The sequence below is a fragment of the Equus caballus genome, chromosome 15 (assembly GCF_041296265.1).
Source record: "Equus caballus isolate H_3958 breed thoroughbred chromosome 15, TB-T2T, whole genome shotgun sequence".
In the NCBI taxonomy this organism is placed as follows: domain Eukaryota; kingdom Metazoa; phylum Chordata; class Mammalia; order Perissodactyla; family Equidae; genus Equus; species Equus caballus.
This window is the reverse complement of record NC_091698.1, coordinates 16,573,950-16,598,436: the sequence shown is the minus strand read 5'-3', so window position 1 is coordinate 16,598,436 and position 24,487 is coordinate 16,573,950. Positions and strand designations below refer to the sequence as shown.

General features: G+C 39.9%; 1 protein-coding gene across 10 annotated transcripts in view; it reads left to right on the top strand.

Moving 5' to 3' along the window:
* Positions 1 to 24,487, top strand: part of LIMS1 (LIM zinc finger domain containing 1) — a 158,556-nt gene that overhangs the window by 77,824 nt on the left and 56,245 nt on the right. The window contains exon 1 of one of the 10 annotated variants that reach the window (XM_001501151.6): positions 16,456 to 16,963. The exons of 8 other annotated variants lie outside the window; for them this stretch is intronic. In XM_001501151.6, coding sequence (XP_001501201.3) covers positions 16,857 to 16,963 — 107 coding nt within the window. In that variant the 5' untranslated portion in view covers positions 16,456 to 16,856. Of the gene's footprint in view, positions 1 to 16,455; positions 16,964 to 24,487 lie in introns of those variants that run through there. One more of the 10 variants, XM_005599758.4, reaches the window with a different exon arrangement.

Below are 24,487 nucleotides of genomic sequence, written 5' to 3'. Positions count from 1 at the left end.
TTCCCCTAGAGACTGGGATCGCTGCTGCGGGTGAGGGAAGGAGCGGGGGAGGGGCCATGTGTCCACAGGATCATCCAGGACTCCCACCACCTGTGCAGTGGAAACCCTCTAATGGGGGAAAGCTTTCGTGTGTGCGGGGACCCCATCAAACCAGGGCCCCGGGAGACCGGAAAGCAAGAGCTGATCCAATCCAGGTGCGCGCGTGAGAGAAAGTGCCCCTCCTCCCCCGACCTGTGCTGCACGCTGCCATCGTGGCTGAAGGCGGAGGGCTCAGAATGCGTGGCTTTCGACCCCCATCTAGTGGTGACAGGCTGTAACTGCAACCGAATACTAGCATCGTGTGCAAAAACCGCTCCTCTACCATCCAGCAATTTATGAAAGCTCCAGACCAGAAAGAAAGCAATAAAAACACAGAATTAAGGCCTGAGGACTTGGAAATAGGTAAACTAAGTGAAAATGAGTTTAGAGTAGCTATCATCAAAAAACTTAATGAGGTAAAGGGAAATGTAGAGAAACAAGTCAACGAGTTCTGGAGTTACTTCACGAAAGAGATTGAAATTATAAAGAAGAGTCAATCAGAAATACTAGAGATGAAAAATACAATGGATCAGATAAAACAGAATATGGATTCCGTGAATGCATGTGTAGATATCATAGAGGAGCAAATTAGCATAATCGAAGATAGACAGGCTGAATGGCTCCAGACAGAGGAAGAAAGAGAACTATGAATTAAAAACAATGAAGAAAATCTCAGAGAAATAGCCAATTCAATGAGAAAATCCAATTTAAGAATTATCGGAATTCTTGAGGGTGTGGAAAAGGAAAATGGAACAGAAGGAGTGCTCAAAGAAATAATAGAAGAACATTTCCCAAATCTAGGGATTGAGGGTGAAATGTGTGTGGAGGAAGCTTTCAGATCTCCTAGATTTCTCAATGTAAAAAGACCTACTGCAAGGCATATAGTAGTAAAAATGGCAAAAATGAATGACAATACTCAGGGCAGCAAGACAGAAGAAAATAATCTACAAAAGAACTCGTATCAGACTTTCAGTGGATTTCTCTACAAAAACCTTACAAGCTAGGAGAGAATGGAATGACATATTCAAAACTGTAAAGGATAAAAATCTCCAGCCAAAAATACTCTATCCAGCAAAAATATCCTTCAGGTGTGAGGGAGAAATTAAATCTTTTCGAGACAAACAAAAGCTAAGGGTCTTTGTAAAAGAAAAACTTCCAACAAGAAATCCTCAAGAAGGCTCTAACACCTGAAAAAAGAAACAAAGGAGAAAGGGCTCAGAAATCACAGAGTAGGGAGACAAATAGATAGAATCAGAATAGGATAGCAAATATTCAACTATAGCATTAGGATAGAGGGAAGGAAACCACCAAAGCAAAGGTGATCTTATCACTCTAACCACACACTCACAACACGAGTTGGAATAAGACATGAAAATAATAATTTAGGAGGTGAAGAGGAAAGAGACTAAATCAGGCTAGGCCAAGTAAGTAAGAGACCACCAGAAAATGGATTATATATTGTACACAAGATTCTGAATACAAACTTCAGGGTAGCCACTAAACTAAAAAATAGAACAGAGACACAAACCATAAATAAGGAAAAATCTAAGAAACCCAGTATAAGAAATTGCAAAAGTCAGTGGGTAGGCTAAAACACACAGGATGAGAAACAAAGGAAAACTGGATAATGAGTGACAGAATGACAGCATTAAGCCCTCATGCATCAATCATCACCCTCAATGTAAACGGATTGAACTCTCCAATAAAAAGACACAGAGTAGCAAAATGGATTAAAGAACAAGATCCAACAATCTGTTGCCTCCAGGAAACACATCTCAGCCCCAAGGACAAACAGGCTCAGAGTGAAGGGGTGGAAGACAATACTCCAAGCTAATAGCAAACAAAAGAAAGCAGGTATCACAATACTTATATCAGACAAGACAGACTTCAAAATAAGGCAGGTAAAGAGAGACACAGAGGGACAATATATAATATCAAAGGGACACTTCATCAAGAAGAAATAATGCTTATAAATATCTATGCACCCAGCACAGGAGCAGCAAAGTTCATAAAGCAACTATTACCAAACCTAAAAGAAGATATCAAAAATAACACGATACTAGTAGGGGACCTCAACACCCCACTCACATCAATGGACAGATCATCAAGACAGAAAATCAGCAAGGAAACAGTGGAGCTAAATGAAAAGCTAAAACAGTTGGACTTAATAGAAATATATAGAGCACTTCATCCAAAAACAGCAGAAGACACATTCTTCTCAAGTGCTCATGGAACATTCTCAAGGATAGACCATATGTTGGGAAACAAGGCAAGCCTCTACAAAGTTAAAAAAATTGAAATAATAACAAGCATCTTCTCCGATCATAATGCTATAAAGCTAGAAATTAATTACAAGAAAAAAGCTGAGAAAGGCACAAGGATGTGGAGACTAAACAATATGCTGTTGAACAAGCAATGGATCATTGAAGAAATTAAAGAAGAAATCAAAAAATACCTGGAGACAAATGAAAATGATAACATGCCATACCAACCCATATGGGATACAGCAAAACTGTATTAAGAGATAAATTCATTGCAATACAGGCACATCTTAACAAACAAGAAAAATCCCAAATAAGCAATCTTAAACTACACCTAACTGAATTAGAGAAGGAAGAACAAACAAAGCCCAAAGTCAGCAGAAGGAGAGAAATACTAAAAATCACAGCAGAAATAAATGCTACTGAAACAAAAATGGCAGTAGAAAGGATCAATGAAACAAAGAACTTGTTCTTTGAGAAGATAAATAAAATTGACAAACCCCTAGCCAGGCTTACAAAGAAAAAAAGGGAGAAAGCTCAAATAAACAAAATCAGAAATGAAAGAGGAGAAATAACAAACAGACTCTGAGGAAAAACAACAGATTATAAGAGAATACTAAGAAAAACTATATGCCAACAAAATAGATAACCTAGAGGAAATCGATAAATTCTTGGACTCCTACAATCTCCCAAAGCTCACTCAAGAAGAAGCAGACAATTTGAACAGACCAGTCACAAGGAAAGAGACTGAAACAGCAACCAAAAGCATCCCAAAGAATAAAACCCCAGGACCAGATGGCTTTCCTGGGGAATACTACCAAACTTTCAGAGAGGATTTAATACCTATCCTTTTCAAGCTATTCCAAAAAATTGGGGAGGATGGAACACTTCCTAACACATTCTATGAGGCCAACATCACGCTGATACCAAAACCTGACAAGGATACCACGAAAAAAGAGAACTACAGGCCAATATCGCTGATGAACATAGATGCAAAAATTCTCAACAAAATTTTGGCAACCCGAATTCAGCAATTCATCAGAAGGATCATACATCACGATCAAGTGGGATTCATACGAGGGACACAGGGATGGTTCAACATCCACAAATCAATCAATGTGATACACCACATCAACAAAGTGAGGAATAAAAACCACATGATCATCTCAATAGATTCAGAGAAAGCATTTGACAAGATCCAACAGCCGTTTCTGATAAAAACTCTGAGCAAAATGGGGATACAAGGGAACTACCTCAACATAATCAAGGCCATATATGACAACCCACAGCCGACATCATACTCAATGGGCAAAAACTGAGTGCCATCCCCCTGAAAACAGGAACAAGACAAGGATGCCCTCTATCACCACTCTTATTTAAGATAGTACTAGAGGTCCTGACCAGGGCAATTAGGCAAGAAAAAGAAATAAAAGAAATCCAAATAGGGAGGGAAGAAGTGAAACTCTCACTGTTTGCAGACGACATGATCTTATGTGTAGAGCACCCCAAAGAATCCATTGGAAAACTTTTCGAAGTAATCAACAACTACAGCAAAGTTGCAGGGTATAAAATCAACTTGCATAAATCAGTAGTATTTCTATACGCTAATAACGAACTAACAGAAAAAGGACTCAAGAACACAATGCCATTCACAATCGCTACAAAAACAATAAAATACCTTGGGGTGAATTTAACTAAGGAAGTGAAAGACCTATACAGTGAAAATTACAAGGCTGTTCTGAAAGAAATAGATGATGACATAAAGAGATGGAAAGACATTCCATGTACATGGATCAGAAGAATAAACCTAGTTAAAATGTCCATTCTACCTAAAGCAATCTACAGATTCAACGCTATCCCAATCAGAATCCCAATGATGTTCTTTACAGAATTAGAACAAAGAATCCTAAAATTTGTATGGGGCAACAAAAGACTCCGAATTGCTAAAGCTATCCTGAGGAAAAAGAACAAAACGGGAGGCATCACAATCCCTGACTTCAAAACATACTGCAAAGCTACAGTAATCAAAGCAGCATGGTACTGGTAGAAAAACAGGTGCACAGATCAATGGAACAGAATTCAAAGCCCAGAAATAAAACCACATATCTGTGGACAGCTAATCTTCGACAAAGGAACTGAGGGCATACAATGGAGAAAGGACAGGCTTTTCAACAAATGGTGCTGGAAAAACTGGAAAGCCACATGGAAAAGAATGAAAATTGACCGTTCTTTCTCACCATTCACCAAAATAAACTCAAAGTGGATCAAAGACCTAAAGGTGAGACCTGAAACCATAAGGCTTCTAGAAGAAAACGTAGGCAGTACACTCTTTGACATCAGTATTAAAAGGATCTTTTCAGACACCGTGTCTTCTCAGAGAAGGGAAACAATAGAAAGAATAAACAAATGGGACTTCATCAGACTAAAGAGCTTCTTCAAGGCAAATGAAAACAGGATTGAAACAAAAAAACAACCCACTAACTGGGAAAAAATATTTGCAAGTCATACTTCTGACAAAGGGTTAATATCCATAATATATAAAGAACTCACACAACTCAACAACAAAAAATCAACCCAATCAAAAAATGGGCAGGAGACGTGAACAGACATTTCTCCAAAGAAGATATATGGATGGCCAATAGGCACATGAAAAGATGTTCATCATCGTTGATCATCAGGGAAATGCAAATCAACACTACACTAAGATCACCTTACACCCATTAGAATGACAAAAATATCTAAAACTAATAGTAACAAATGTTAGAGAGGTTGCAGAGAAAAAGGAACCCTCATCCACTGCTGGTGGAAATGCAAACTGGTGCAGCCACTATGGAAAACAATATGGAGATTCCTCAAAAAATTAAAAATAGAACTACCATACGACCCAGCTATCCCACTACTGGGTATCTATCCAGAGAGCTTGAAGTCAGCAATTCCAAATGTCCTATGCCCCCCAGTGTTCACTGCAACATTATTTACAATAGCCAAGACGTGGAAGCAACCTAAGTGCCCATCAACAGATGATTGGATAAAGAAGATGTGGTGTGTGTGTGTGTGTGTGTGTGTATATATATACACACACACACACACACACACACACACACACACTCACAATGGAATACTACTGAGCCATAAAAAGGAACAAAATCGTCCCATTTGCAACAACATGGATGGACCTTGAGGGAATTATGTTAAGTGCAATAAGCCAGATAGAGAAGGACAATCTCTATATGACTCCACTCATAGGAGGAATTTAAAAATGTAGACAAAGAGAACAGATTAGTGGCTACCAGGGGAAAGGGGGGGTGGGGGTTGGGCACAAAGGGTGAAGGGGTGTACCTACAACATGACTGACAGACATTAATGTACAACTGAAATTTCACAAGATTGTAACTTATCATTAACTCAATAAAAAATTTTTTTAAAAAAGCGTGGCTAAAACCAAGCATTAGGCTAGGTTTCAAATTCTCACTCATGTAATAACTGTATGATCTTGGACAAATTACTTATATTACTACATCAGTTTCATCATCTTTAAAATGAAAATAATAATATTGCTTACGTATTGAATCATTGCAAAAAATACCTTTGATAAGTACATGCAGAATGCTCAAAATAGTGACACATGGTCAGTGCTCAGTAAACTTAGATCTTGTTATAGGTATTATTTCCTAAATCATAGTGAGCCTCAGGGAAGAAACTGAGTCCCCTGGGGAAAAAATTATGCATAGATATTTTCTTGCGTTTGCCTTAGAAATAGGTCCTTTGCTTTGGCAGGCATTTCTTAAGATCAAGATTGGAGGATGAAACTGCATACTTTGTTTTTTTATTAGTCTCTCATAGTGATTGGTTTGTTTTATGTTTTAGAATCGCCTTCTTTACAGCCTTGCTTTGCATAAGGTTGTATGAGCAAGTGGCTGTTTGTATGGCTTAAACTCTAAAATTTGTTTGTGGTAAGAAGTGTTATCAAAGGAACTGAAATTGGTTTGGTCACATTCTCAGTGCCTCTTCATACACCCATGCCCTCCTAAGGTCTGTTGTCTCATTTGCTTCCAGTGCCTCCCCTGTTGCTGGTTAACAATATGCTTAGTTTCAGCAGAGTTGCTATGATAAAGAAAATCTGTTTTCATTGAATCTTTGCCCTTTTTTTCATAACTCTTGGAAACACTAAATATTAACGTGTTTTCTGAAAGGGAGTAAGACAGAATTGGTAATTTGGACCTAAAGACCTCTAAGCAATCCAGGAACTCAGTTAAATTGAAGATCACCAATTTAACTCCTTTCTTTCACTGGCTTTTGCTTCCAGACCTATAGGAGAAAATTAGCCGCAGAGGGAGATCTGTATTAGTAGGAGTTATACAAGAGTAGAACCACGGGTCTCCTTCTAACACCTTCTGGCTGCCCATTCACAATATCCCTCTAGAACATAGCTAGATCCTTCTGGTTCATTTTTGGGGATGGAAAGTATGGGCTGGCCGAGGTGGCTTTGGTTCAGTCTCTTTCTACTTTGTGTTTGTAGGCAGAGAGTTGTCCTCTCTGTCCTGTGCCTGCCATGCTCCTGAGTTAGGTTTGTCAGAGTGAACCTTTTGATGATCTGGGGGAAAGAGTGTTGTAGGACCCAGAGACAGTGTAGGTAGTGGCCAAAACAGGAACATTTGAGTCAAATAAACCTGGGTTTGGATGCACACTCTCCCTTGTTGGTTGCATTGCTTGGTCAAGACATTTAACTGCTTTAAGACTCAGTTACCTCGTCTGCAAAATGGAAATAGTAATGATGCATGCCTCATAGGATTGAGGTGGAAATCAAATGAGACCGTATACATAGTGTGCTTAGTAGACACTCAAACTTCTGTTGTTGTCAGTAATAATTATATTAGATAAATAATCAAAAGGCTTTGAACTTTGTAATAGTGTGAGGTGAACATTTTTGTGTCCCAGCTTTTTCTTTTGTAAATACTCTTTGAAAACTATTTTATTGGATTCAAAGTAGGTTTAAAATGCCTGCCTTTCTGTAGACAAGATTAAAGATGAAGGCAGCATCAGGTACAGCTTGTGCTGTACTTCACCAGGTCGGTTTTGTTACATTGTCAGTAACACACTGGGGGAGAAAATGTTAACCATGTCGGTGCTTGCTGCCTCCCTCCCTTCCTCTCTGTGTCTAGCCTGACACCCTGGCTCCTCTGTTATACTTTAGGCATATCTTTCACACCACTTCTTCTCTGTTTCCATGGTCACCGCTGTCGCGCCAGCTCTTCTCTCTTCCCTGGACTGCTACAGAGGCTCTTAACAGGTCTGCCTCCATCTTCATCCTCACTTGCCCCTTAATATCTGTCCTCCTGATGCTGCTGTGAGAGGGTCTTTGTGAAACAGATTCGATCTTGTCAGTTCCCTGTTTAACAGTACAGTGCCTTCCTCTCGCTCTTAGGATAAAAATTACAAAGCCCTTTGAAACATTCCAGTAGCTGTCTCTCTAATCTCATCTTGATACCAAACCTCTCAATCTCAAGTTCGTGTGCCCGATGCGCAGCCCTGAGACATCGGTGCTTGGAGATGGAGAAAGGCCCCAGTCCAGTTGGCCAAGATGAGAAGGTGGGAGCTTGGGTTTGATCAAATCTGCCTTAAGAAGAGCGGAAAACAGGGGGTTTTGAGGAGTTAACGGGCTTGGCAGGAGGAGCTTCGGAGAAACAAACAGTCACTCCGATAAGCCCCTGGGCAATCTGCAGTGGCTGCTGGGGGCCAGCCATCTGGTGATCGCAGCCTCCCCAGTGCATTCTCTTTCTTCTGCAAAAGAAACTCACAAATCCTTGAGACCCAAGTCATCCCTCAAGTTAAACAAGAAAACAGCAAACTGACAAGATTCATCTATGTCTATGTTGGGAACAAGGTCAAAAGGCAATCATGTTCTTACTGAATATCTCCAGTAACCCTCAGGTACCCAGCTTCAATTTCGCCTCCCAACTCTTCCCTTCAGCCACATGGTCAGACTTCATTCCCTCCTGCCTCTGGGTCTTTGCACAAGCTGGTCACTCCTCCACCAATGCCCCCACACCTCGGACCCTTTCTCCTTTAGTGCCTACTCCTCCCTCAGGTTTGGGTTATCATCAGATCCAGTGTTTCTGTTTGAGCAAACATTTCCCTGCTATCCCTCCCCCACCCTGCTATAAGCATTCTCATGGCACTCTGTTCTTTGGTGTGTGTGATGATGTGGTTGGCACCAGTATCCCCCACTGGGCTGAAGGCTGCACCTGGACGCTGGATGTGTAGTGCTTAGAGCAGAGCCGCCGCGTGTTGCAGCTCACTGAGCACATGTGAGTGGAATGGGCAGTGCACAGTGTGTTCTTCTGTACCCTCCCCCTGAGTCCTACCTGCCAGTCCTGTTGTAATGTTGTCTGTGTCTGTCCTTCCCCTGTCCTTTGAGACCTCAGCTGGACCCTCTTCTCCCACTTTAGCAGCAGCAGACCCTCTGCTCGTGACTTACAGGCTTTTTCCTATCAACTTGAAAGCTGTAGTCCTGCCTTGGAAGGTCCACTACCCTGCCAGTCTCATTGTCCCCTTGACACTTCTCTGTCAGGCACATCACACTGAGGTTTCCTTCATCTGGAGTACCCTCCACCCTCCTCTCCTCTCTCTCTTCCCAAATCCTTCCCTGTCTAGATCCTGCTCACATCCAACCCTCTGTCGGGAGGCATCAGTATTTGATTATGTACACTGAGGTTTGAGGGGTGCCCTTTCTTCCTGATTAGCTTGTGAATCCCCTGGAAGATGCAATAATGTATCTTCACTTAATTTTTGTTCTTGTCACTTATTTTAAGCTTTAAAATTTTACTTTCCTTATTATAGAACTATGTTTGTCCATTGTATAAAAATTAGAAAATATGGATAATCCAAAAGAAAAACTAATTTTTAACTTTTTCAAATTTTACCAACCAAAGATATTTTGGTATATATTCTTCCAGACTCTCTGATGTATGGATGTACACATATGTGGTATATACTTATGTGGTCTTTCATGTGAAATGGAATCATATAGTATATAGTGTCCTATAGTCTTTTCTCACTTAACAGTGTATCATGAATACATTTCATGTCAAATAGATGTCTACATTATCATTTTCAGTTGCCATCAATCGCTCTGGAACCATACAACTATATAGGAGATGTTAATGTCCTTATTGAAATAATTATGTCTTTAGAGCTTTCTTAAAATTTTAAATCTTATTTTTGTCATTGCACTGAACTTTTATCTGAGGGAGAAAAAAGTGGTCAATAAAGGGATGATACTGATATCAGAAATGAGGCAACACAGCTCTTTTTGATGTTGTTGCCTTTAAGATGAGACTTTACACAGAACCTAGGGAGTAGTTTGATAACCTGGTGAAAACAGTTTTGAAGTGTCTGTGTTGACAGTGCTAACTGTAATAAGGAGCCCTGGAGTGGAGTGGGGCAGGAACTGTACGTTTTAGGACACACCTCTTGAATACCAGGGCAGGGAGAAAAACGATGTTTGTTTTTCCTGGTGCTCAGAAGATCAGAATTGCTGGCTTGTGACTCTGCCTGTCTTGGAATGTGAAAATAACTGTTTCTTTTCTCCTCTCACACACAAGTACCCACTCATTGGATTTTTAAAAATAGGGGTTTAGTTTAGAAATATGCTCAACAGATACAGATAGGCTATAAGGTGGGCAAGTAGCATGAGTATAAACAATATTTATAGAAATGTTATGTAAAATCATAAATTTTAAGTCAAATTATGTGAAAATCTGGATTATAGAAAAGTTCTCTCTTAAAAAATATTATCACTAGAGTTCCTTATAAAACAAATTTCTTTTCAGCCATACCATTACTGGGTATCTATCCTAAGAACCTGAAATCAGAAATCCCAAGAGTCCCTTGCACCCCTATGTTCATCGCAGCATTATTTACAATAGCCAAGACGTGGAACCAACCTACATGCCCAGAAACTGATGATTGGATAAAGAAGATATGGTATATATACACAATGGAATAGTACTCAGCCATAAAAAAAGACAAAATTGGCCCATTCGCAGCAACGTGGATGGACCTCGAGGGTATTATGTTAAGCGAAATAAGCCAGTCAGAGAAAGACGAACTCTATATGACTCCACTCATAGGTGGAAGTTAACATATTGACAAGGAGATCTGATCCGTGGTTACCAGGGGAAAGGGGGGGTGGGGGGAGGGCACAAAGGGGGAAGTGGTGTACCCACAACATGACTAACAATAATGTACAACTGAAATCTCACAAGGTTGTAATCTATCATAACATTAATAAAAAATAAAATAAAACAAATTTCTTTTGAGAATTAAAAATTACTCTATTTACAAAAGTTTAACTTTATATGCAGTTTTCCAAAAACATGTTTACTGTGTCAAATGAGATACATTCTCGGTTACCCTCAAGGAGGAAAAGCGCAGTTCTCCTGCAAACCCTGTTGCCTTGTTCCTTCCCTGTGACTTCAGTGCTCTGTTGAGGAGGGCTCTCTGTTCTTGTAGCAGGTGTGTGTTGGGGCTGGGTGTCATGTGCCTTTTTTGTGGTATTTTATATCCTATATGACTGTTATCTTTGGAGCAGCTCTTCTGACCCCAGAGGAAGTGAACAGGGGAGTGATGATCAGGAAACGTTCAAAGACTGCTCTGAGGGCCTGGCACATGTTAGGCCTTTAGGAAATGTTTACTGAGTGGCTGAGTGTATGAATCCTGACCTTGTGTTCCTATTTTATTCAGAAATGGGATTTCTGACTAACGCAATGGTTAAGAAATAAAGTGCGCTATATCAGGGAGTCTAGTCAACGTTGGCACACCGTGTTACACAGGTCCTTTCTTAAAATCAAGTCATTTTGATCTGAGGAAAAGACTGTTGAGATCATCTGATTTGGCCGCTTGTTTCCAAATGGAAAAATTGAGGACTTTGATAGTGAAATGACTTCCTCTCTGCCTATATGCCAGCCACAGCAAGAACACTGGCAAACGTGGGGCTCTCGGCCAAATGTCTTCTCCTTTGCCTCTCATACCCTCACACCAACTTACCTTGTACTCTCCCTGAGCCCCTTAAAAATGTGGAATGGGATAGGTTACTTGAAATTTCATTCTAAATTCTTTTTAAATATGCCAGGAAAACTTGCCCTATTGTTACAGTGGCTTTTGAGAACACTCTTCAGTTGTCTAACAGAAGACTGTAGATGACCCCATGTTGCTGGTTGTGAGACTTCTGTATGTTTCTGACTCAGAATGATACAGTCAAGTTCTCACGAGCTTTTGATGATAGTTCAACCTGTCCACTTGGATGTGTCAGAGTTACAGAGAGGCTGATTAAGGAAAAAATTCAGAAGGGCTAGAAGACAGTTGCAGTATCATCTACTTATGAATGGAACCATATTTTTGGTGATTTTTTTTTTCTGATTCTGGACTTTTTCTGGATAGTGGATTCTGCCTTCTCATACTCTCTGCTCTGGTTAGGTTGAACTTAAACCTACTCACAATGGCATATCTATTGCAGCAGATCTGTTTTCAACACTGGGTCCTTCCTTCATATTGATAACCCAGAACACTCTTGAGAGGCCTCATTTAGGAAGATAGCATGGCTGGAGAATAAATGTTTAGGAGATGAATATGTTGGAAATAGTGAGGAAGGATATTCTTGCTTTATTAGAGAAAGTTTGCTTTCCCCTATAAATGATTATTCATGAGATAAAATTTAAACTAAAAAAGGTTCATTTCCATTAAGTTCAAAGTTAATTGCAAAACATAAAATTCTTCTCTTACTGCGTTACACAAGGAAATTAATGGCCTGGAAATGTACAGCTGTTTGACCAGTTTACAAGCCTTTAGTAGCTAGTATAAAGATATTGCTAATGAGGCCTAGTTACTATAAGTCTGCCTTGGAAGCCAGTTTGCAGCTGTCTTAGCTCTGTATAGGAGAAAGGATTGACAATTGAGTTACACTAATGATCAATTTTAGAGGCTTGATGTTTAATTAGATTTCTTTACCCTCCAGTGCCTGAAGGACTTACTTGGACCAAGTATGCTAAAAACTGGACTATGTCAGGTATAGAGAAAAATCTAGGCTAATTTTTTTATTCTTATCCCAAATGGAAGGTGTTTATACTTGTAGAAGGTACTGTTCAACTCTACAAATATGAAAAGCTTCTGAGTTTTCATAGTGTCACCAAGAAAGTAAAAATTTCCGAAACTGTGGAATGGATGCACCTTTTAAAAATCTCATTTAGGTAATGTTTAGTATTAAATGTTGAGTATTAAATGCTCCCCCCCATATTTTTTTTCAAAACTCTAGAGCTTTAATCTCAAGTGTAACATTGTAAAGTGATTAGGCTCTCAAAATCAATAGCTGAACAACTAAACCAGAGAACTTATTTAACAAATGCAAATGTCTACCATATACCTGGCCTTGTAGACACATGGTAAATTAGATACATTACTGCCCTCAAAGAGCTGTATTCTAAGGGAAGAGTGGGTGAAAAAAAACTTATCATGAGACTGTGATTATGATGACAGGAGGAAGCACGGGGCATTCTGGGGCTCACAGAAAGGGGATTGCGGGTGAGGGTCTGGGAGGGCTTCTTATAAGAGATGGTGCTTGTATTGGGTCCTAATGGGGTGACCAGGAGCTAGTTCTGCCAGAGATCCTTCCAGTCAGGCAGCTGCATGTGGAAAGGCCAGGAGGTGAGAGGAAGCCAAGTCTGTCCAGGAAGGAACCGCCTGGAGTTCAGTCCAGTGCTAGTGGGGGAGAGGGCACAGATGGTGCCAGTGGCAGTGGAGCCCTTGAAGGGTTTCTCAGCAGGATAAGTAAGTGATCAATTTACATTTTAAAAGAATGCTTTGAATTTGGAGGATAGGTTAGAAGAGGGTAAAATCAGTGACTGAAAGATCAGTTAGGAGGCTGAGAGAAATTAAGGGGAGATGGAAGGAGTGCTTCTGAAATAGTGTCTGGCCCAGGGCAGGGCATTGAGTAAATATGTATTACATGAACAGTGGAAGTCAGAAGCCCCACGCTGTGATGTTGGAGTTTTTGGAGAAGGGGGAGATCAATACAAATTGGAAGGTCTAAGATAAAGTCCACCTGTTGGATTCTGAAGGATTTATCAAGTCCCTGAAATAGTTACAGAATTTTGTGCTCGCACGCACTTTCTGAGAGTCATTAACTTCCATCAGATTCATAAAAGGTTCTCCATGACCCTCCAAAAGATAGAAAACTACTGGGTTAGAGATTAGCCTGGCAGCACAGAGACGTAACAACCACTGGGCGTGTGGGTGGGTGGGAGCGCCTGGAGTTTATGAGACGGTCAGTGCTGTGTCACTGGTAGTGCCTAAGGAGAAGCAGAACCCCAGGTGAGGGATATTGTATAGCAGTGAGGCCATGGGGAGGGTGGGAGAAGGGAATTCTGCATTAAATGGGAGGTTAGACGGGCCTTCAAAGATTTTTTAGAGTGCTAAAATGAAAAATTTCCCTGGATAGAGACCCACTGAAAATGCACTTACATACACCTTCCTCTCTGCTATCAAAAGCATGCTAAGACAGGGGCTGGCCCCGTGGCTGAGTGGTTAAGTTCTCGCACTCCGCTGCAGGCGGCCCAGTGTTTCGTTGGTTCGAATCCTGGGCGTGGACATGGCACGGCTCATCAAACCACACTGAGGCAGCGTCCCACAAACCACAACTAGAAGAACCCACAACGAAGAATATACAACTATGTACTGGGGGGGCTTTGGGGAGAAAAAGGAAAAAAATAAAATCTTTAAAAAGCAAAAAATAAACAAAATTAAATAAAAATTCCAGAATTTATTTAAAAAAAAAAAAAGCGTGCTAAGACAGTTGTTTGAAGTTTGAAATTCATTTTAAATAGGCCTGATCTGAGAATCAAGCACAACTGCTAACTCTGTTTCTGTGGGAAAGTAGGAGAGGAAAAAAGAGGAAGACCTGAGACCTCCTCTGGCTGTTGCGCCCTGCCATGTGGTCCAGGGGTGTGCTCCGGGGTTCTCCCTCCCTGGCAATGATGCTGAGCATCATTTGGTTGTGAGGGGAGGGGTTGGCAGTCTGGCTGCAGCATGATCTAGTCAGTGGTGTATTTTGCAGGATTTGTGAATTTCCCTCTCAGAAATTGTGCAGGTACCTGGCCATGCCTGTGGATCTTTTCCCTAGTTCTGCATACAGCACAGTAAGATCTCAGTGCGCATCTGAAGGGTGCTGGGGAGAAAAAGAAGCCTCTCCTCTCCGTCACCGTCTTTTCAATGAAAAGACAATTGGTAACAGAGCTTTGCCCAAAGCCCTAGAATCTAATTTTACTCAGTTGTGACAGTTTCATTAGAATGTAAGCATTGATTTACTGAAATTGCTGTTTGTCAGCACAGCTATTTTAAAATTCAGAGGGCAAGAATTGTTTCACTTTATTTATTATATAGCTTGGGAACTTTTTTTTTCTTTCTGTTCACATCCTTTTAACCTTAGACTCATCAAATACAGGATTTGTCCTGCACCACTAGGTGTTTCCTGCCTTGTGAACCTCGAGTTCACGGCCACCATGTTCCTCTTCTTCGTCAGCACGCTGCAGTAGTTTCTTAAAAGCTCTTTTAAAAATCAAGCTCTCCTATTTACATTTTTCTAAAGAAGCAAGGCATATTTAATGTTGCGGCTTCTGTGTTTGCAGTGCATACGATTAATTTGTATTTTATTCATCAGGCATCTATTCTGTTTTGATGCCTAGAGTGAAAAAAAAATAAAGGTTGTGGTTGTCTCTCTTCACTTGTTTTTTGCTTGTCATGACAAAAATGTGAGAATTAGACACTTTAGGAATCCTAATTTTATGTTTCTATTACTGTAAACTTTAAGCTTTTCTGTATGTTCCATCCCAGTAGGATCCTAGGGCTTTGTATAAAAGATATATGCAGATCTTCCGGATTATTTCTATTCTTTTTGAAAGTTGAGAAGATATAAAGTGGTATGTAACAGAAAAGCTTTCTTCTGTTAACGTCCCCAGGGCACCCAGTTGTAACAGTTTTTTGTGTATCCTTCCAGAGGGAGAGATACATCTGTCACTGGATTTCTTTTATGTTTCGTCACTAATTAAATGTAGTGTAGTAACAAAATTAGTAATATTTTCCCCACTTCTTTAAAAATATGTGTTATGCTTGATGGCAGCTGTTGTAAGTTGTGTGTTTTCAGTTGGGACCATGGAACCAGGGTGATGGTTACCCTGAGGGGAGCTCCATCTCCATGTCCTGAGTGCAGGAGTGAGATAGAGACCCCACTTTCCCAGTGAGCGCCTCAGTGTTTGTATTTATAATACAGATACTTTTAGAGAGGAGAATATGTTAACTCTTTAATTCTTGCTGTAAAAAAAGTTTCAGAGCCATTTCTCTGTGCTCTTGTTGTTGAGGGGATTCTGGAAGGAAAGAAGCTGATACAAATTACTCAGAGAGAAATTACTGGACCCTGAAGTCATCTACTGGTTAAGAACCTGCCAAGGATCTAGCCTGTGTTTCTGATGTGGTGATAGGTACTGAGTGGGACTGAATCAGATGGGAGGCTGGAACCCCACCTTCTGTTATACTATCATCACTTACAGCTGGATGATAAAGGACTTACACCATGCTATCTGTCCTCCATTATCTACAACCCCACCTTGCAAACACTCACCCACACCCCACACACACACCGAAAAACAAAACCTCTTTCCTAACTTTGTCATGTCTAGGATCCAATACACAGATAAATTCAAGGGCTGCATAGGCCCCGGTAGCATCTTTAGGCAGACAGTGTTGATTAAACTGAGTGCACATTTATGAGGATTATTCAGAATGGGTGGTTAGAGATTTAGAACATCACTGAATGGAGATTGATACAAGAAACCACTTTGCTTTCAGTTATGAATTTTTGAGTAATATTTAATGGGCGAAAAAAAGACAAAGGCACTTCCTTTCTAAAGAGGATTTAAGAGTGGTGGGAGGGAGGAAGTGGACTGCTTCCCCTTAGAATTGTGCCTTTTTTTTTTTTTTTTTTAAGGAAAATGTCCCAAAGAGCTCATGATGACCAGGCACTTCTTTAACTGACAGCTGCTTGTGAAGTGTTAGTGGATTTCCTGGCAAATAAAAAAGGGCAGGACCCTCCTTTGGTCATTAGCTTGCTGGAGCTTTTTAGCCCAATTTTAATTCAGAATGATACTGGAAAGATTTATAAAGGAATTGGTATGATTATTCATAACAATTAAATTTTGCTTACTAGCAAACATGTGAGCAACCCAGGTCACTAACTCCCCCCTCCAAGGTGCTAGGCTCAGAGATAAGGCCGCCAGGGCTTGCTGAGGAGGGCGTGTGCCAGCGAGAAACAGGAAGCTGGGCCTCAGCGCCGGCCTGCCTAGAGGTTTCTAAGTCTGGGTCAGGTGTGCTGAGGTCCCGTGGCAGGGACACTGTCTTTCTGAGCCCTGGCAGCCACACTGCTCAGCAGAAATGCTTTAAAGTGTCAGGAATTGATGTGTAGAGAGAAGTATGACTGCATTACAGCTTAAAGAGCTTTCACATTCAGGTCTCTACAGAAGACGACGAGATCGTCCTGAGAGTTTGAGACTAAATGGGTTCCCGGAGGAAGAGCTAAGGTGAGTGCAGAGTCATGGTCGCACCTAACGATGGCAGCGAGGCTCATGCCTAACTGGATGCAGTAATGGGGAGGCCACAGTGAGGACGTTCCACCAGGAACCTCTCAGTCTGTAATTAAAGACTGAACATAGTTCTAAGATTGCGCTTGATTGGGCAAAACTAGAACTTTTTCCCATTTCTTCACAAATCCTGTAAGTTGTTTTAGCTCTTCTCCAAACCTGCAGTGTTGTTTTATCTTTAAAAATTTATAATCACCAGAGTAATATTTAAAACTGGAAACAATTGTTTTCTTCCCCTTATTTTAAAGATAGATTGCTTTAGCTTATTAGAACATGTTTCTGTGAAGAATTTGTCTTAGATTTTTGGTGGTGAGAGTAGTTTGTGGTGTTTTGAGTGGGGGTCAGGGGAGTTCATAGAGGATTCTTTATTATTGAAATCTATTTAACGAAGGAATGCAGAGAAACTACTGAGTGTAAGCTAGGAAGGAAGGACGTCAAAATCTGGAGACCATTTTAACTAGAAAGGTTAGAGGTTTTTTGTTATCAAAGTTAATTTACCTGAAACAACACAATTTTAGTTTTTGTTACATCTATTGAAATTTCTTTTAGATTTTAGGTTCTAAAAAGTCCCTGCAACGTTAAGCTGTGTGTTAAAATACTGTGTTAACCGTGAAGGGTTTAGGTTTTCTGTTTCTGAGGTGAAGTGTTCCTGTTTTAGTGCTGACAGAAAGCTGCAGTGAAGAGAGACTTCCTTCTCTTTTTATTGCATTTTCTGTACAATATTTTCATTTGTTTATAGACTCTTGATTTAAGTGTTTGAATAGTCCAGTTAGATGGCCAGAGGGATATTTATATTTGTGTACTGTTGCTCTTTTCCTATAAATTCATTTTTAGAGTTTATTTTAAATTCTGTAAATTTGACAGGGAAAAAATTGACAAAGAAGGTTTTTTAAACTTCTGTTAAATTTGTGTTTCTCTTATAGCCAGCTGTACTACAGGAACTGTACTTTGAAAGGAAAACATTTATTTGAAAATTATTGACTCTTTCACTACCTTTTGAAGAGAATAGTAGCATTAAAGGACTGTTATTGATACTAACGTCGTTAGAATTTATTCCCTACAATGTCCCATGTCTCTTAGCTACGTTTAGTATATTGACTTTGAATCGATTGGATTAAACAGAATTTAGAAGCTTCAGAGTTTGAGTTGTTATAATTTTTAAGGGTGAGGTTTGCTGACAGTGTTGAGCTCTCTCTTGCCAACTAGAGAGGCTCTTGGGAGTGACTTCCAACCTCGACATCTAGTTGTAAACTCCAGTCGACTCTTGATCCAACAGTGGAAAGTTACCAAAAACAGTTTTAATTTCAGACTTGGGATCCTAAGGAATTTCCTTTTTTTAAAAAATTAAGACATGTAAAACAATGTTCGAGACCAGCCATCTTTTACTTATTTTCAGACCGTAGCAAAATTACCTGTGAATAAAATTACCTGTGTACTTAAGGAGGGTAGTTATTTATGTGGTTATAACAGCCTTTGAAACAACTAGATTTTTTTCTTTTGTCTAAAGTTTAACTTAAAGGAAGAAGAGTAGTTCTTAAGTATTGCTTGTTTCATTGGGTTAAGGGAAAATATTTTTCCACCCATTCTGGTTATGTAGTTTCCTGGCCATAAGAAGAAGTGTTTCTCCCATCTCGCTGTCCCCTAATGCAGAGTGACCATTTTCCTTATTTCAAGAGTGCAGAGCTTAGCAAGGAAAGTAGGCAACTGTCTGCTTTTCCATGGACTTTTTATCAATTTACAGAGGTAGGAGTTTTTTCCCCTAGTTTTATACTAAGCCTGTTTTTAGTATTAAGTCAGGTTTCTTAGCTAATAGCAGTCAAGAAGGGTAGGGACTTTGAAATTAGGCACACCCGTTTCAGTGCCACTCAGTTGGACAAGTTATGTAATCTTGTTAAACTTCAATTTGTTCTTCTTTAAAATGGGGATAAAAATAACTACCATTATTGAGCATTGTTTATCATCTCTAAGATCCTCACCACCAATGTAGCGAGCCGGGGTATTGTTAATCTTGTCAACAGTGCTGTGGGGTTAATGCCTTCCATGCGTTATTCAGCTGATGTTTGTTGAGTGCCTACTGTGTGCTGAATAGAGCCGCAGTGATGAAAGAGAGACAGTCCGTCCCCTCAGGGGACACCTAGGTTCTGGCAGAGCGAATGTGACCAACAGATGTTCTTCCTACAAGCAGTTGTTTGACTTTGAATACATGTGATGTCAAACGTCTTTCATGCTGTCTCAAGTATTGCACAAGATGCATTCCTACTCTCATTCCTTCTCAGTCACGTGTTCATTTTCTTGGCATGTTTATGGACTCTAGCAGAAAAACTATCATAAGAGACTAAAAAGGGCTATGCTTACTGCCAGAAAACGTTTTTCTTTTAAGTTTAAATAAAAGACTGTGCTCTGAAACAAAATACAAGTGTTTAAACAGCACTGTAATAGTCATGAAAATAGTTCTGGCTTCAAACTTGAAATTGTTTAAAAAATAGAAGCATGTAAAAGGTAGTGTGAAAAACACTGCCTTTGTAGATTTTTATTTAACATATTAAACATAACCTGAAACTTGCTATACTTGTATAACTTGTACAATGGAACCTTATCCACTGTGTTTGAGGGTTATGTTAGAGCAGTTTACCTTATTTAAATAGTAATTGTCACTACTACTAGAAAGTGTCCTGGGGGCCTTCATCTTGAGTTCTAGAACATGTCCTTAATTTTAGCTAGAATCTAACATGCCTAAGAACCAATTGGAAATAATTTTCCTTTATGAAGCTAAATGTTAAGGATTTGAATAAGCATGTATACTCATGCACACACAAAGACTCTGCACGTAAAGGCTGTGTAAACACACACAGATAGTCTTTATGGCCATCTCCTCACAGCCTGGGTAGAACTGGGCGACTTTCCAGTTTAAGCAGTGGATTCATAAGAGGGAAGTAGATCCACTCCTGGTCCAGTGGGTCAGAAATTGTTCAGAGCCTCATACTTTTACAGAGCTTTGGCTCTTTCTTCTCTGAATTTGTTTGTTTTTTTTTTGAGGAAAACTGGCCATGAGCTAACATCTGCTGCTAATCCTCCTCTTTTGGTGAGGAAGATTGGCCCTGAGCTAACATCTCTGCCCATCTTCCTCTACTTTATATGTGGTGTGCCTGCCACAGCGTGGCTTGATGAGGAGTGTTGTAGGTCTGTGCCCCAGATCCAAACCAGCGAACCCCAGGCCACTGAAGCAGAGTATGTGGACTTAACCACTATGCTACCAGGCTGGCCCCTCTGAAATTTTTTTTTTTAGGAAGATCAGCCCTAAGCTAATTGCTGCCAATCCTCCTTTTTTTTTTTTTTACTGAGGAAGTCTGGCCCTAAGCTAACATCCATGCCCATCTTCCTCTGCTTTTTATATGTAGGACGCCTGCCACAGCATGGCATTCCAAGCCGTGCCATGTCGGCACCCGGGATCCGAACTGGTGAACCCCGGGCCACTGAAGCAGAATGTGCGCGCTTAACCACTGTGCCACAGGGCCAGCCCCCCTCTGAAATTTTCGATGCCCCAAAATAACATCTGAGATATACCCTTATATATATATATATATATATCTCCTTACTTCTAGCCATTTATTCTGTGTCTTAAACTACGTTGCACCCAAACAGTATTTTTCGAGGAAACCTGAATGAAAAACATACCTGAACAATCCACAATCCCCTGCTCCTTTAACATTCTCAAAGTCACTTTTGCTATGCCCCAAATATAAAGCATCTGTAAATAACTGATTGGCAACACCTCACAATGCAAGTCTTTGCTGCCTCGCTCTGAAACATAGTGTAATGCAGCGGTTGGCAAACTCTGACCCACAGACCAGACCTGCCCACTGCCTGTTTGTGTATGGCCTGTGAGGTCAGGATGGATTTTACATTTTTTAAATAGCTGAAAAAAATTTAAAAAAGAATATTTCATGACATATGAAAATTACATGAAATTCAGATTTCAATGTCCATAAATAAAGTTTTATTGGAACACAGCCGTGCATTTGTATGTGTTGTCTATAGTGGTTTCTTGCTACAGTGGCAGAGTTGAGTTGTGACACCAACATGTGTTCCTTCAAAAACAGAAGTATTTCCTGTTTGGCCCCTTACAATAGATCCTGGTCAGTGCTAAGATAAGGAACACTTAGATCTCTCCCTCTTGTTCCTTTAGTTATGTGTCTACCCTCCCCCTCCTCCGCCTCCCGGTTAGATTTATTTTGCCTGAGTAAAATCAGGGCTTTGTCAGTCTTTTGAAATGAACGTGAATCAGGAAAATGTACTTTGAAATTTGTATCCTTTTGTGAAGTTGACTGGATGCAGCAGTGAGAAGTTCTTTACTCCTTAGCATTTTATGCTTTCCTTTCCTGCCCTTTTACTGACGGAACTGGATAACCAGCAATGGGAGCAAGTGCAGAGAAAAGTAACCTTTACTTTCTGGTTATTAAATAAACGTTCTGAGCTCATATCTTTCTAGATACAGGATCTAATCATTCTTAAGCAGTGAGAATGTCCTTGTCTTGGTTTAAGAGTAGAAAACTCAGATCGTGTCATCCTGAATAACACATTACCATTGAGTGAGTCCTTGTTATGGGCCAAGCACTGTGTTAAGAACCTTCATGTTGTTTGTTTTTTGTTTTTTAACTCAGAATCCTATAGGGGAGGAGGAAGAACCTAAGGCTGTAAAAGGTGATCATCATTATGTAACCAGTTCCTGCCCTTCATTCAAATAAGTTAGGGCTCTGAGTTCAGTTGAAGTTGGAATTGGTCAACCTAAGAAGTGCATATCCTTACGTACCAGTTTTGCAACTTGATGATCATTTTTTGGCTGAAAAACCAATGTTTGTATTTTAGTTGTAGATATATAGTCTTTTAGACAATTAGAGGGATAGAATTGCAGCTTTGCCATTTTTGTTTGTTCTCATTGTTTAATGGTTCAGTGAGAGCACTTTTGATCTTCCTAACAATAAACACATCGCACAATTAATAGCAAATATTTTTTGTCTTTGGTCCAGAGAGGTATCAGTTTGCCAGTGTTGCTTTTTAAAAGGTAGTAGTGCTTTCTTATATGTGTTTGAGTGTAATCCATACACACACACACACACACACACACACACACACACACAAACAGGAATATTTTTCAGCCATGAGAAAGAAGGAAATCCTGCCATTTATGACAACGTGGATGGACCTTGAGGGCATTATGCCCAGTGAGATGTCAGACAGAGAAAGACAAATACTGTATGATCTCGGTAAAATGTGGAATCTGAAAAAAACAAAAGCCGAATTCATAGAAACAGAGAATAGAATGGTGATTACCAGGGGCTGGGAGTGTGGGGAAATGGGGCGAGGTTGTTTTAAGGGTGCACACTTGCAACTAGAAGATAAATAAGTTCTGGAGATCTAATGCCCAGCTTAGTGATTATACTCAACCATACTGTATTAAAAACATCAAAGTTGCTTAGAGACTGGATCTTAACTGTTCTAAACAACAAAGAAATGATAATTATGTGACATGATAGAGGTGTTAGCTAACGCTACTGTAGTAATCATATTGCAATATGTAACTGTATCAAACCAACATATTGTACACTTCTAACTTACACAATGTTATATAGCAATTATATCTCAATTAAAAAAAATTTTAAGGAGTAATCCACAATATTCATATTGTGATACTGTAATTGGTTTTACAGGCATACCGGTCGTCACCCTTCTCACTTACCCACCCCACCTCCATTAATAGAGAGAGGACTCCCCACGGCCAGACGCCTCCCCTTGTTTTGCATCTTTAGCATCTACCACAGTGCCTAGTGGGTAGTCACTGTCCAGTATCTATTCCTCATTAAATAGATGAAGGAATAAGAAACTAAACTGGCTTAGAGGTACCTCTTTTATTCTAGATTAAACTCTTTTACTCTGACCACATTTTCTAGTCTTGATTATTAACTTACAATTTGTGTACGAATCACACTGAAAGAAGACTAAGAGAGGGATATATCTAACAAAGTATAGACCATGATCATTCTGTTTTTCCTTTTCAGTACTTTTGGGAAGCTTATCTTCTGAAAGGAAATATGTTTTCCTCCTTATCACCTAAAATATTTCTATATAGTTGAGGGAGTATATGCTGAAATCAAAAACAGCAATGTTACTGCTTAAAAATTCGGTGTGTTGGGGCCAGCCCAGTGGTGTAGTGAAGTTTGTGCACTCCACTTCAGCGGCCCAGGGTTCTCAGGTTCAGATCTGGGCACAGATCTCCACACCGCTCATCAAGCCTTTCTGTGGTGGCATCCCACATACAAAATAGAGGAAGATTGGCACAGGTGTTAGCTCAGGGACAATCTTCCTCACCAAAAATAAATAAATAAATAAAAATAAAATTATGTGTTAAAAGAATGGTTGAAAGAAGTGAAAAGACTTTAGACAAGGATCCCTTTTCTGTTTCCTGTACTGCTGAGAGAAATTTAGGCGTGAACCTCAACTTTAGCAGAATCAAGTTGTAAATCTGTTGTCAGTACACATAAAATTTTCCAAATAACTTACTATGACAATTAAATGCCAAGATTTTAATCATTATAATTGCTTTCCTATTAGTAAAAAAAGAGCCTAAAAGTATCAGTTATAAATTACTTACAAAAGCAAAAGAAAATAGCCATTGACTAAAACTTGCGTTTTACCTACATTACTTTGGATAGATGCTGTTAAAATGAAACGGTAACTGTTTATTTTATATATATTTACATATCTTGGACACAGCCACTTACTCTCTGTCTGTGCAACCCATTGGTCACTCTGTGATTAAAACAAATTTGACACAAATATTTTCTTATAGAAAGTCTACTTTTAGAAATAATTATTAAATGTTTCACATAAATATAAAACTCCCTACTTTTTTTATGGTCATTTTAGTTTCCTAGAACTGCCATAACAAATTACCAGCAAATTCAGACAACAAAAATGTATTGTATCCCAGTCCTGGAGACTGGAAATCAGAAGCAGTGTCAGGGCCAGCCCCCTTGGAGCCTGAAGGAGAGGGTCCTTCCTTGCCACCTCCCGCATCTGGGTTTGTCAGCAGTGCTCATCGTTTAGCTTGTAGATGCATCACTCCCGTCTCTGCCTCTTTCCTCACATGGCCCTCTTCTCCCTGTGTGTCTCTCTTCACGTGGTCTTCTCTGTTGTGTGTCTTGTCCCTGTGTCTCCTCTCCTCTTTTTATAGGCACACTAGTTGTGTTGGACAAACCCCCTACTGCAGTATCACCTCTTCTTAATATGTATCTTAATTTTATCTGCAAAGAGTGTTTCCAACAAGGTCATTTTCACAGGTACCAGGAGTTAGGACATCAACATTATCTTTTGGGGGGACCGAATTTAACCCACAAGAGTGGTCTGTTCGTACAGTAGTGTATAAACATTAAAAACCATTCCATTGTGCAGGTTTTTTAGAAACAG